This window comes from Mobula hypostoma, chromosome 12 (genome assembly GCF_963921235.1).
Source record: "Mobula hypostoma chromosome 12, sMobHyp1.1, whole genome shotgun sequence".
Taxonomy (NCBI): domain Eukaryota; kingdom Metazoa; phylum Chordata; class Chondrichthyes; order Myliobatiformes; family Myliobatidae; genus Mobula; species Mobula hypostoma.
In genome coordinates this window covers 56,801,218-56,814,831 of record NC_086108.1, presented here as the reverse complement: position 1 = coordinate 56,814,831, position 13,614 = coordinate 56,801,218, and the positions used below count along the sequence as shown (strand labels likewise).

At 41.1% G+C, this 13,614-nt stretch overlaps 1 protein-coding gene across 2 annotated transcripts in view; it reads right to left on the bottom strand.

Moving 5' to 3' along the window:
* il12rb2 (interleukin 12 receptor, beta 2a) overlaps nt 1-13,614 on the bottom strand; it is an 87,537-nt gene that overhangs the window by 46,455 nt on the left and 27,468 nt on the right. For both annotated transcript variants that reach the window (XM_063064953.1, XM_063064954.1), the window contains exons 5-8: nt 11,978-12,204; nt 7,839-7,981; nt 5,225-5,372; nt 2,293-2,372 (exon numbers count right to left, since the gene is read on the bottom strand). In XM_063064953.1, coding sequence (XP_062921023.1) covers nt 2,293-2,372; nt 5,225-5,372; nt 7,839-7,981; nt 11,978-12,204 — 598 coding nt within the window. The remainder of the gene's footprint in view (nt 1-2,292; nt 2,373-5,224; nt 5,373-7,838; nt 7,982-11,977; nt 12,205-13,614) is intronic.

Here is a 13,614-nt window from a genome sequence, read left to right as displayed (position 1 = left end):
AGCATTAAGGACGAAAACAAAGAGACTCCTTAACAGCTTCTACCCACAAGCAGTGGAATGTATAACACCCCCTTCCCTTCTCCTGACCCCCTCCTAAGACAGCAGCAGCTAAATGCATCACACTTCCAGGAATGGCAGGTGTGCAATAGTCCTACCCCCCCATCCATATATTATTAATTTTGGACGGCACTCCTGAGGTTTTAGAGTTTATTTTATGTATATATTCTTTGTCATGCTGCAAAACGTTGAGCTGCTAAACTGTGTTTCATTGCTCCACAACAATGACAATAAAGATATTCTTCTTCTACTGCTCTGTATGTCCTATCTATCACCTCCCCAACCCCCCAGCCTCCCAAATGATCCAGAGTTCATCCAGTTCCAGCTCCAACCCCTCAACGTGGATTGTTAAATGCTGCAACTGGATGCACCTCACACAGCGGTAGTTGTCAGGGACACTGGACGTCTCCCTACTTTTTCCACGTCCCGTAAGTGGAGCATTCAACCAAGCTGCCTGGCATCTCTACTGTCCTAGCTGAGAAGATATAAACAGGGGGGAAAAAACTTAACCTAGAGCTTTTCTTTTCTTTTGCTTTCTCTGACTGACGTCTCTGCTCGTGGAAGCCTTGAAGAGCTGAAGCCTCAAGATCACCACTTGGTCCCTGTCCACTCAGTCGACGGCCGCTGCGCTTGCCCCTATCTTTCTTTGAATTGCTCTTGCTAATCAATCCTAAACACTGATTGGTCATTGGCCAAAGCTCATTTTCACTGTAGTGACCCACTGCTGCCTTTTGTAAATGGGCAAATCCCCTCCTCTCAAAACTTCCAATGTTCACATCGGCCACTGGACAAAGCACTTTTTCAGGTTGTTTAATGTAGAATAAGGTAAAATTCAAAGGCAAATTTGCATTGTCTGAGCAACCAATTATACCTCAGTAATGTCAGTGGAAGAGGAGTGAAGGATTCCCAGGGGAAATCTGCCAGGAAACTGAGGCTTCCTTCCATTGGCATCATTCAATCTGCTGATGCTACAGGAAGGGCAAATAGAAAGAGCTCTGTCTGGGCAACTGGTGGTAGGGCACTTCCTACAGAGGATGAGTGACAGGAAATGCAGCCTGTACTCCACTCAAAGCAGCCAGACGCAGACAAGAAGCCTCAAGGAAGTTCCTGAAGGAATAATGAGGCTTATTCTTGAATGACAGATCAATTTTTACCATCCCTGGGTATCTCAAAATATTTCTAAACGGATGAAGCACCTATGAGTTTTGTCAGTTTTGAAAACAGTTGTTATAGAACGTACTGCAGATTAATTTCACACAGTAAATATGAAAGATATAGGATTGACTTCAACCATGGTTCTGTGGCTTTCGCTGACAACCCTTTCCAGCTCATCAGCATTTTATTGTTCTTCAGCATAAACTTGTGAAAATGCATAGCTTTCCACTGCTTGTGTAACTGTAAACAGAACAAATTTAGACCTGAGATTTCAACTCCGTTTAACTTGCTGACCTGCTAGCATTTTCAGCATTTTTATCTGAAGAACGCCTCTGTGGCATTCAACAAAAGAGAGCGGAACTGAACTGCAGTAGGCTTTGTGACTTTGATGTGATGCCATTGCCTATGGAGGACATAGAAAGAGTAGCAGAACTACAGTGAGGGTAATCATTAGCGGGGATAATCACCTCAGCTTGAGTGCTTCCTCATCAGTGACCTAAATCAGAGGCCATTTTATTAGGTACACCGGCTTGTTAATGCAACTATCTAATCAGCCGATCATGTGGCAGCAACTCAATGCATAAAAGCATGCAGACATGGTCGAGAGGTTCAATTGTTGTTCTGACCAAACATCAGAATGTGGAAAAGAAATGTGATCTAAGAGATTTGGACCATGGGATGATTGCTTGTGCCAGACGGGGTGGTTTAAGTATCTCAGAAACTGCTGATCTCCTGAGATTTTTACACCTCACAGTCTCTAGAGTTTACAGTGAATGGTGTGAAATATACAAAAAAAATCCAGTGAGTGGAAGTTCTGTGGATGAAAATGGCTTGTTAGTGAGAGAGGTTAGGGGAGAATTGCCAGATTGGTTCAAACTGACAGGATGGTGACAGTAACTCAAATAACCATGCGTCACAACAATGGTGTGCAGGAGGATTTCTATATGCACAACATGTCGAACCTGAAGTGAGGTGGCTGAAGCAGCAGATCACAGACATACACTCAGTGGACACATCATTATTAGGTACAGGAGGCACATGACAACGTGGCCAGTGAGTGTAGTAGCTAAAGTCTCTTACCTTCCACAAGAGAGTGGCTTTTGGGTTGTTTGGATCGGATGAGTCTATGGTGTACCAGGCATCCAGATGTCCAATAGGTGCTGTGCAAGGAAAGCAAAGAAGCTACTGAAGTTAAATGGTCATGATGGAGCAGGTTCTAGAAATTCAAAATCCACATTTTGGAAGGAATAACAAACTGTAATATTATCTGAAAGCTATAGAACAGCTGTAAGGACAGAGAGATTAGGACATCATGTCAGGGCTTGACCTCAAATTCAATAATATCACATAACTAGCCTTTCAGGATTGTTGCAGAGTTGGCCAACATTGAAACATAAATCCTGTTAAGCAATCTTCATTCAAGGTTTATCCATTACATCGATCTCTGTGACGAGGTTCTGCAAAGGGAGTTAGGTGTTAAATTAAAGGGCAGGACCCCAAGAATGTGATCTCAGGATTGCTACCCATGCTACATGTGGCACACAACCTTGACTGATATATTTAAATGCCATCCAATTAATTAATTTACTTTATCTTAAAAAAAGTAAATTAACTTAATTGGTTTATCTGGTTAATTTCTCAGAAACAGAGGCAGTAATAAACCAAGTCCAGGAGTTGATAATCCCTGAACAGCAGAAAATCCCACAACTCTTGGAAAAATATGTTTACCTACCAGATTTCAATTTTATATTTATTTATCGGTAATTAATATTTTGCTTGCTTAAGATTTTGTTTTAATGATTAAACTTGTTCGAGCTCTAACTGAACAAAATTTCAATACTCACTTCAAGCTTACACCAAATACTAAAAATACTGAAAAGAAAAATTAAACGCTTTCATTCCTCCCTGTACTGAATTCACACTTCCCTGAAGTACACATAACTGACTCTCACAACAATAATTTAAAAAATGATGACGTTAAGTGGGTTTGCACAAACGGAATTCAGACATCTATTACTCTGGCACCAAGTGAAAAGACTTAATAATGAAAGCAATTATTTCAATGCATTTCACACCTTTGGTCAAATCATTCCTCCATGCCTCACAAAGAAAGTACTGATGTTAGCAGTTGGCTTTGTAGCCTTTTGAGTCAGGAGGCAAGGTGTGAATTAAGAATGAGTTTATCTACACAGAAGCAACTGGCTAGCACTGCTGAGCAAAAAACACCCTCTAGGATTTTAGGGTATTAACTTCAATGCTCCTTATAAATTCACTGGAGTGCTGTTCTCCACATTCCATTGAAACTACCAGGTTCAGTCGAAATTATATTACACCTCAGGTTGGCATCTGTCTGCCTCAGAAGACAATGGCAGATGATGATGACCATAACAAGCCTGGCCGGAACGTACACTAGAACCAAACAATTAAAAAAGTGAGTTTTAGTTCAAAGATCCAAAGGTTCATTTATGATCAAAGTATACAACTTGAAATTCTTCTTCTCCGGGTAGCCATGAAATGAAGAAAGAAAGGAAGGCAGCACGATCACCAACCCCCAAAATCCCCCCTCCCCACACAAAAAGTGAACAAAAATGGAACAGGCACATTGACCCCCAAATCCCTCCTCCCACAAAAACACGGAACAAAACGGAACAGACACATCAACTCTCAAATTGCTCACCCGCACAAAAAAAAACAGGAAAAAATAGGGCTAAAAAACATAGAATATAAAAGACTATAAGAATGAGAAAAAGTCTATAGTCCAAGTCCACGTCCAAAATGCAGAAAATCTGGGGAACACTCTCTGGGCCCAGCAGCAGACCTTTCCTCCTCCGTGGCAGAGTTATCAAAAGACAGGCAGCCAGTGCTCCCCCTCCGCACTCACCTCGATGCTTCAGTCTCCCTCATCACTTTAATCAGGAATGAAGGGAAGAGTTAATGGGCGAGATGAAGTTGAGCACTGGCTCACAGCCTGCCCACCATGAGGTTCCTGCATGCTGCCTCTGTGTCCAGGACTCCTCTCGGAGACTGCAGAGCACTGGAACACCCAAATGATCTCCAAACTGCAAATCACAGGCTCCCGCATTCCAGAATCACATCCAAGATGTAAAACGAACGTAAAAGACACAAAAGGAGTGAAAGATATGGTTTCATGATCTATCCAGGAGATATCGACTGAAGGAGCGCTGTACACAGGCACCATCTTGTTCAAAAAAGTTTTATAAGAGTAATTACAGTACTGATAAGAGGAATAACTAATAGTCACGGATACAATAGCGTCTTTAAGAGGCTTAGATAGGCACATGGAGCTTAGAAAAATAGAGGATTAGGCAGTAGAGAAATTCTAGGCAGTTTCTTGAGTAGGTTACATGGTTGACACAACATTGTAGGCCGAAGGGCCTGTAATGTACTGTAGATTTCTATGTTCTATATCAGAAACATCTGCCAGACTGGCACCACCGATGTCCAGTGGATGCCAGATTACTGTAGTTGATTTTATATAAGTAAATTGAAAATCAAAAGAAAAAGAGACTGCAAATCTGAAACGAAAACACTGGATGCTAGAAACACTCAGCAGATTGAACACATGAAGTTCTAATGAAGGTTTTTTTAAACCAAAATTAACTGTTCTCTCTTGCCACAGATGCTATCTGCACAGATGTTTTTCCTTGCCGCAGATGTTGTCTGACTTCCTGTATATGTTGGCAGATAAGTTGAACATGAATGCCTTCTGGCCTGGTGTCCTGCCTACACTCTGTAGTTAGGGTTACAGGGTGGTGACTAAGATGGCCACTTCTCACCAGTGCTTCAGATGGTATTAATTCAACGGAAATCAAGTATCAAAGCTGAGGAATCTTCATACTCTGTAAGCATTTGTATCACGTTGCTTACTCAAAATATCAAAACTAGACTACTGTATTTTTGTGTTCCATTTTCTTTTACATCCTTAAAAGTTAAAAGTTTGAAATGGCTTCATGATACATGCAAACAACACAATACTAGGGGCATACTGTACCTGCCTCCGGAGTCTTGGTGACAAATGAAGAACTCCAGTTACTCCACAGGCCTCGGGTACGATGAAACTTAGAACGAATCAGGAACGTGTAATCCATATAATGCTCCAAACCAGACACCGTGCAGCTTGTCAAATTGTCCACAATTTTCTGAAATCAAACCAGAGTATACTCTAATGTGGGTGGAAGGTTAAATTCACCATGATCTCTCAGGCCTCATCTATCTGCTGTGACAGGTACAACAACTTTGGTGTGCCTCACAATTCAGTCTACTTGCTTAAAACTGATGGGGAATTCTGAAGTCCCTTGCCAATGGAGGAGGAAGCAGTACGATACCAAAAACAGTGGGCAATGGCTTACTGGAGTGAGCTTTTACTCAGCTAACCCCAGTGTCAGCCTTTGATAAGCAATAAGCTTTTAATAATGCAAACTGAGGTCCTATGTTATACACAAACAGAAAATTCCCACTACAATGAATGGTAAGCTTTACCCATCACGCCACTGAATATCAAGGCTGAAAGTTAAATCAATTATCAAACAGAGGTGCTCTCAGCCCAATGCATTAACATTTGCCCAAGATTAGAATCGCTCGTGCCTTCTCAGCCAAATGAGGTAGTAGAGAGCCTTGTGACATGATGTTATGATAACATCCTTTCAGTTGATGTTAGCAAAACAAAAGAGCTAATGGTTGACTTCAGAAAGAGGAGCAGTGCGCACGCTCATGTTTACATCAACGGTCCTGAGTTTGAGAAGGTTGAAATCTTCAAGCTCTTATGTGTGAACATCAACGTTAGCCGGTCCTGGTCCTACTATGTTGACACCATGGTCAAGCAAGCTCACCAGTCCCTCTACTTCCTCAGGAGATTAAAAAGAATCCAGCGTGTCACCATTAACTCTCACCAGTTTTTAACAATGCACCATAGAAAGCATCTTATCCAGATACATCATAACTTACTATGTAATTGTTCTGCCCATTAATGCAAGAAACTGCTGAGGGTTGTGGACACAGCTGAGTAGATCATGGAAACCAGGTTCCCCTCCATGGACTCTGTGTACACTTTTCATTGCCTCAGTAAAATTGCCAACTTAATCAAAGAACCCATCCAGCCCAGATACTCTCTCTCCCACTGGGCTGAACAAAACCACGAAAGCAGCTATCACCAGGCTCAAGGACAGCTTCTATCCTGCCCTTATAAAACTACTGAACAGTTCCCTAGTATGATAAAATGGATTCCTAACCTCATAATCTACCTCATTATAACCTTGCACCTTATTGTCTACCTGCACTGCACTTCCATTATAACTGTAATGCTATATTCAGCACTGTGATTGTTTTGCCTTGTACTGCCTCAATGAAACAAACAGTATGCAGAGAAGTTTTTCACAGAACCTTGGTACGCCTGACAGTAATAAACCAATTTAATCCACTCAGTGGAAACTTAGGCTTCAGTGCACTGGTTCTGGGATTTCACTAATCTCATTAATGTCAGTAGATCTGCCAAAGTACAAGTACAGAAACTTCTTGATGGCTTAAGTTTTACTTCAGTCCTCAAAAGCTTGTACCTGAGTCTTACTATTTCCATCATGCAGGTGGTGAAGATTTAACTGTAGGAGCATGGTGGTATGTCTAAAATGGTTGATGCACACAAGGGACTGTTATTTGAGTAGAAATTGTTATTTACTTGAAAAACCTGCTAGTTGCTATCATCTACCAGAATAAATGGGAGTGACTAAAGGCATAGAGCAGAGACTGTAGATAATGGCATTACCCAAGCCAGAAGCGGTTGGAAGAGAGATCAGATGAGCACCCAGATATGCCAACCAGGAGACTGCATGTGTATGTATCAGAATCAGCATTAGACATAGGTATAGAATTAGGCTAACTGACTCATCGGTCTGCTCCACCATTCAAACGTGGCTGATTTACTTTCTCTCTCAACTCATTCTTCTGCCTTCGCCCTTACTACTCAAGAATCTCTCAATCTCCGCTTTAAATATATCCAATGAGTTAGCCTCCACAGCAGCTAGTGGCAATGAATTCCACAGATTCAACACCCTCTGCTAAAGAAATTCCCCCTCAACTCTGTTCTAAAAGGATATCTTTCTATTCTGAGGCTGTGCCCTCTGGTCCTAGACTTCCCCAACACAGGAAACATCCTCTCCGCATGTGAGGGATGCAAGCAACAGTTTATGGCTACAGGGCCATGCCTGGAGAAAGACGAGGAGAGGAATTGGCAATCTATAGCAAATCTAAAAAGGCAAGTAACAAATTTATGTTGCAACACGTTAAAATAAAATCTTGTATAAAAGACTTCCAAAGTGCTACAAACTAAGGAATGCACAAGTTCCTCAAAATATCTCTATTTGTTTCTTCAAAATTTTGATTGATCCATCAGCCATTTTATATGTGAATGGCCTCAGTGGGAGTGAAAATGATAGGAAGGGGGAGAAAAATGTACCACTTCATCCAAACGCATAGAAACGCCAGCGGAGCACTGAAAACATGAAAATCTGTCCTGTGAAATACTGATGAAAAAAATACATTTCATAAAATAAAACTGTAGTAAGCTATCAAATAAAAATACTGGAGGTGGAGCAAACAAAGTTAAATGTTACCTTTTCCTCTTTGCTGCTGTTTGCAATTTTGTACTGGATTTCAAACAACTTTGCATTCTGCCCATCTTCCCAGTATACGGTGCAAATGAAGAGAGTACCGTTGCTACATTCTATCCGACTGATATTGGGAGGATTGGGTTTCACTGAGAACAAAACAAATAGATTGAAGCCATAGTTACTGCAATGATACCAATACTGTATATAAAACTACAAGCATCACTAAGCTTTTTATATGTGGTATAACACATAAAGGCCTAGAAAGCAAACTATGAAATAAATGCGTATTGAACATTCAATAAGAATGCCTGACAGCAACTTTATCAATGAAATTAGCTCAGAGATTGACTTCTTTTAGTGCCATCACTGTAGCAGTATGTCTCATGTTCTACACCTGTCTGAATATCCCGTGGGATAGTCACATCCACTGTTGCCCCTTTCCCTGCTGTAGAGCTTGCAGGTCATCCCCCTTCAAGGGAAGGATGTCAAGATAAATTACGTCTTTGAACTAGTATCCCACTGCCCAACAGATTATCGGCACCCAATTGCCCACCATTGAGAACATCTACCATACGCGCTGCCTGGGCAGGGTGAAAAGCATTATCAAGGATGCATCTCACCCTAACCATGGACTTTTTACTCTCCTCCCATCCGGTAGGCGCTACAGGAGCCTCCGCTCCCGCACCAGCAGGCTCAGGAAGAGCTTCTTCCCTGAGGCTGTGACCCTGCTGAACCTCACATCACAGTGCTAATCAGTATTGCACCCATATTGTACTGTCTCAGTACTTTTATATTTGTGTGCTGTAGCACTTACTTTTTATTCACAGTTATTTTGTAAATAACACTATTCTTTGCATTTCTGGTCAGATGCTAACTGCATTTCATTGGCTTTCCATCTGTACTCGGCACAATGACAATATAGTTGAGTCTAATCTAATCCAGGGATATAGTGCTGTGGTTCTCTGAGAGGACCACGACCTTCTCATTGGGCTTGGAGGCTTGTGTGCCCCAAGGACCCAGACAGCCATGTTGGCTGGAGTCAGGGTTTTATGCTTTGGCTCTTGGGAGGGTCACCAATGCCAAACAGTTCAAAGGGTAGAGGCCATATTAAGAGTGGTCCATTGGTCCTCCAGGTTCAGGGTTTCAGCTCAGGGCTAACAACCCTGACGGGTAAAACAAAATTGCTACAGAAACAGCAACGAGGAATCCTTCTACATCTGAGTGAAATGGTATTCCTGGACCTGTATGACCGACAGTAGTGAAAACCAAGAGGAAGCTACTGACATGATGAAGGAAGTCCCAAACTCCACCAGAGATGAAGGACCTCCACTGCTGCCCTAAATGCCAGCGGCGTAACGAGCAGTGAGTATAGTGCTGTTGTCATACTGAAAAGGAACCAGCCCAAACTGCGTAGGTTTCCTGAACAAGCTGGTGTCTTATTAAGCAAATAACCACAAGATGGCTGCTAAGGAACAAGAAAATTGGTGTAATGTAGCCTAACCATTCAACCGGACCCACAAGTTCACCACAACATCCTGTTGCTCACTCGTTGTCCAGAGGCTCAGTGTAGGGACTGATCAGTGTTTACAGTATGAACTCAATTCTGATCTGAAGCAGAATCTCTTCCTTTTGCCCCATGACAGGTTATTGTGCTCTCAAAGAACAAGGAACAAAAAAAAAACAGGAGCTGAGGACTCTAACAATTGAAAAAGCTGAAACTGTTCAGAGGGTCACACAACAGCTGCAGAAAAGGAAGGAGTTAATATGTCAGTCCCCAGAACTAGCAGAGGTTAAAAATCAAGCATGTCTTAAAACACAGAGAAGGGGTAAAGAGAAAGGAAATGTTTGAGATGACTCTCTACTTTTAAAAAATATTTAGAAAGGCTCTTCAATAGGAAAGGCATGGAAGTATATGGACGTAATGTGGGGGGGAAATGGATTGGTGTAAATGGGCAAAAGGGTCAGTATGCATGTGATGGGCCAAAGGGGTCGTTTCTGTGCTGATTCTCTAATGAGTGACTGAATGAAACAGAAGGGGTGATGCTGGCTGTTCAATGTTCATGAACCACAGCTGAAATGTATGTGGTCAATGTGAATAAAGGGTAGGAGAGTGAAGACTTATCGCTTTGCTTTGCTTTCCTCTCCAGTTTTAAATACCTCACTCAGACTCTCTCTAGGTTTTTGCCCTGGAGCAATGCTTGAAATAATTTTCAGTTCTCAGGGAACCCTTGCATAAAAATTACTATATCTACAGCTCACGGAATGTTAGTATGATCAGCAAGTTGTAGGTATAATAATCTAAAAACAATTGTCAATGCTTTTTTGAGTAGAGGATGAATTTTTACCAATCTTTTTTGAAAAAAATCAGATAGTTAGTTTATATACCTTTCTTAAAATTATCTCTTTCTTTCCCATTCATAAATTTTAAAAATTCATTAGGCAAACATAATAAATTTCTGTTAAATAGCCGGATTAAGCCAAAATGCGATTTTATTTTTCTAAAGGTAGGCTCCATAGATTTAATCTAAATAAAGGTTGTAAATTGATTTTAATTAATGCTATTTACCACATGAAAGTTTATTAACAAAGTTGAATGGTAGGAAAGGAAAGGTACGTCACATCCGGAGTTTCTCTGGTTAGCGGATGAGATCCCTCCACGCCTCTCTGACGTAGTGGGGAACTGCATACGAGGTAAGTTACAGCAGTGGTTTGCCATTGCCTTCTGCCAGGTGAGTCTCCAAAGAAATCACCAGCTCGTAACCCAGTACGGATGGAAAGCGTGCAGGGGAGCCAGCTGGATTTGAGCTTGGGACCTTTTGTCCCAAAGTCCAGCACTGATGCCACTATGCCACCAGCCAGGTCCGATGAATAGTAAAGTTACTAAAAACCTAAAAATCACACAAAACCTCTTCAGCATCATGTGAGATGTTATCAATACGTCAACTTATCGTATTATTTGAGAGTGAAACCTTTTCAATTTCTCATACTGCATCTTGTCCTAGTGTTTTTTGTCCACTATAATTTTACATGCTGGCACTATTAGGTTCTCACCAACTGTGTGACTTTTCCTTTTCTGGGTAGTAAGTTCTGCTACTAAATAACTTGCTTCATGAATATTTTTACTAACTGTGACTTTATTAACAAAAATTTTATTCTGTTTGTCTTGCGATTACAATAGTCATTAAAAATAATCAGCACTTCATGCTCCTCATCAGCCTACCGTCCTCCCTCTGTGCAATACAGCACTCATCAATTATCAACAGCCTCTCCTAATTTGCGTCAAAAACGAAGAATGGGCTCAACCATATCAGCATGATCCTCCTGTGTAGTGCCATACAGGACTGACAGACCTTGAACAGGATTGCTAATGGGGCTGCTTGGTCACTGCCCAGCACTGCAAGCAGTAGCATCATGATTGTGCAAAGTAAGAAAAAACATTTTTTAAAAATCACGATCTCTTGTGGAACCCTGGTCTAACTTGTAAAGAAAAACTAATTCGGCTTGATTCTCAATAGCACCAGACTCCTGCAAGAATCAAACTCTCCTTCCTCGCTTTAAATAAATAAATGTGTTTAAAGATGAAAAGTCCTGCCCAAAATCAAAGTTGAATTCAGTCTGTGGTAAATTTAACTCTGGCTTCTAGCTTTAAAAATACCTCTTATCAAGAAACTGAGTCTTATGTTGATTATTTATTTCAGCATTCCATCTACCATATTCATTGCCGCACCTTATTGATAAAAAGCTGAATGCCAGCATTGGTAATAGACCTATTTCAACCTTACCCATTACTTGAACATATTTTGTACGGTGATTTATTATTCCCATACAAGTTGCAAATGACTTCTTCTTTTATTTCTACACTTATGTAATGGTTGAACATAACACAGCATGTGCAAACTAAACTGTGTGTAATATTGCACATATTCGCCCGTACTTTAACTAGAAAATATGGCAATTATATTAGTGGTTGAGCTATCTGCGGTATTTGTTCAAGGGAAAATGATCATTAATGTGATATTTAGGCAATATTGATATGTATTGGTAAAGTTCTAGGATGCTGATGAGCTAGTCACTCAGACCATGGGCTCAACATGATTCATCGTGCACAGTACACATTTAAATTAAAAAAAACTATTACACACTAATCTCATCCAGAGTGAAGTTCATGACTGCCGAAGATCGATTTCCCAGCTGGTTTGAGGCAGTTACCCAAGCCATATAGGTAGAGAATGGATCAAAACTGTGAGCAAATTCACAAGCAAAACCCGAGCCTTGGTGGTCACGTGTCTTTCTGTGTCTTGTGCATTTTCCAGTTGATGGTTCTGCAGAGGTAGCTGAGGCAACAAAACTGTGTGACTCATTTTTGAACCTGAAAAAAAATACAGTTGTGATTGTTTAAATATATCTGTATGTTTGAAATTACAAAAGATGCAGACCTTCAATTTATGCATGGAGAAAAAGAAAGAACAGCCATTGCAATAACCAAATTGAGTTCAATTTCAGAATTTCTCAGATCTGTTGCAGAAATGATTTTCATTGAAGCGTTTTGCACCCACACAACTGATGTCTGCTGAAACACAAGATTTAAAGTGTAGCTTCAAGTGTAGCCACATTTCTAAACGGACATGGAGCCTAGATAGCTGAATATACATGCACATTGAACAGCACGAAGGAAGGCAGCAGTCAGAGACTGACTTAATAAATAGTGTCGTACATTAATTGTTGATGGAAACAGAAGTTCTTGATAGTGACAAGACTTCATTGATTTAAAGCTATCAAGTTTGAGAAGAAGATAAGTTTTGTAGGTGTTTCCTTACACAAATTGTCAAAGGAGAATTGAAGAGTGTGCTAAGCATAAAGACCCGTGAGTGCTACGAGGGGACAGAAGCAATGACATACGCAAAAATGCAGAGCAGTTCAGGGGGAGGAGAAGATGAAATTATTTTCACTTGCTCAAGGAACAAGAAGTTTCCTCCTGTGTCTCGTTGATCCCGGGTACTGTAGATCATAATCCTTTCATCAATAGGCCAGCCAGCAGGAGGTAACTGGGACCCCGAGAAGATGCAAAGTTTGAGAAAATCTCAAATCAGGTTTTTAAGCATGGACATGTCAGAAGTTCAGACCTCGGAGAACTTATGGAATATTTTCTTCTCAGCAAATTAAATCAATACATTAGTTTCCAATGCAGGTTACTTCTGTACATTTTGTAGAAACATAGAAAACATACAGCACAATACAGGCCCTTCAGCCCACAAAGCTGTGCCGAACATGTCCCTACCTTAGAACTATAAGCTCATACCTAGGCTTTACCCATAGCCCTCTATTTTTCTAAGTTCCATGTACCCATCCAGGAGTCTCTTAAAAGACCCTATCATTTTCCGCCTCCACCACCGTCGCCAGCAGCCCATTCCACACACTCACCACTCTCTGCGTGAAAAACTTACCCCTGACATCTCCTCTGTACCTACTTCCAAGCGCCTTAAAACTATGCCCTCTTGTGCTAACCATTTCAGCCCAGAGAAAAAGCCTCTGACTATCCACACGATCAATGCCTCTCATTATCTTGTACACCTCTATCAAGTCACCTCTCAACCTCCGTTGCTCCAAGGAGATAAGGCCGAGTTCATTCAACCTATCCTCATAAGGCATGTTCCCCAATCCAGGCAACATCCTTGTAAATCTCCTCTGCACCCTTTCTATGGTTTCCATGTCCTTCCTCTAGTGAGGTGACTAGAATTGAGCAGAGTACTCCAAGTGGGGTCTGACCAGGGTTCTATGC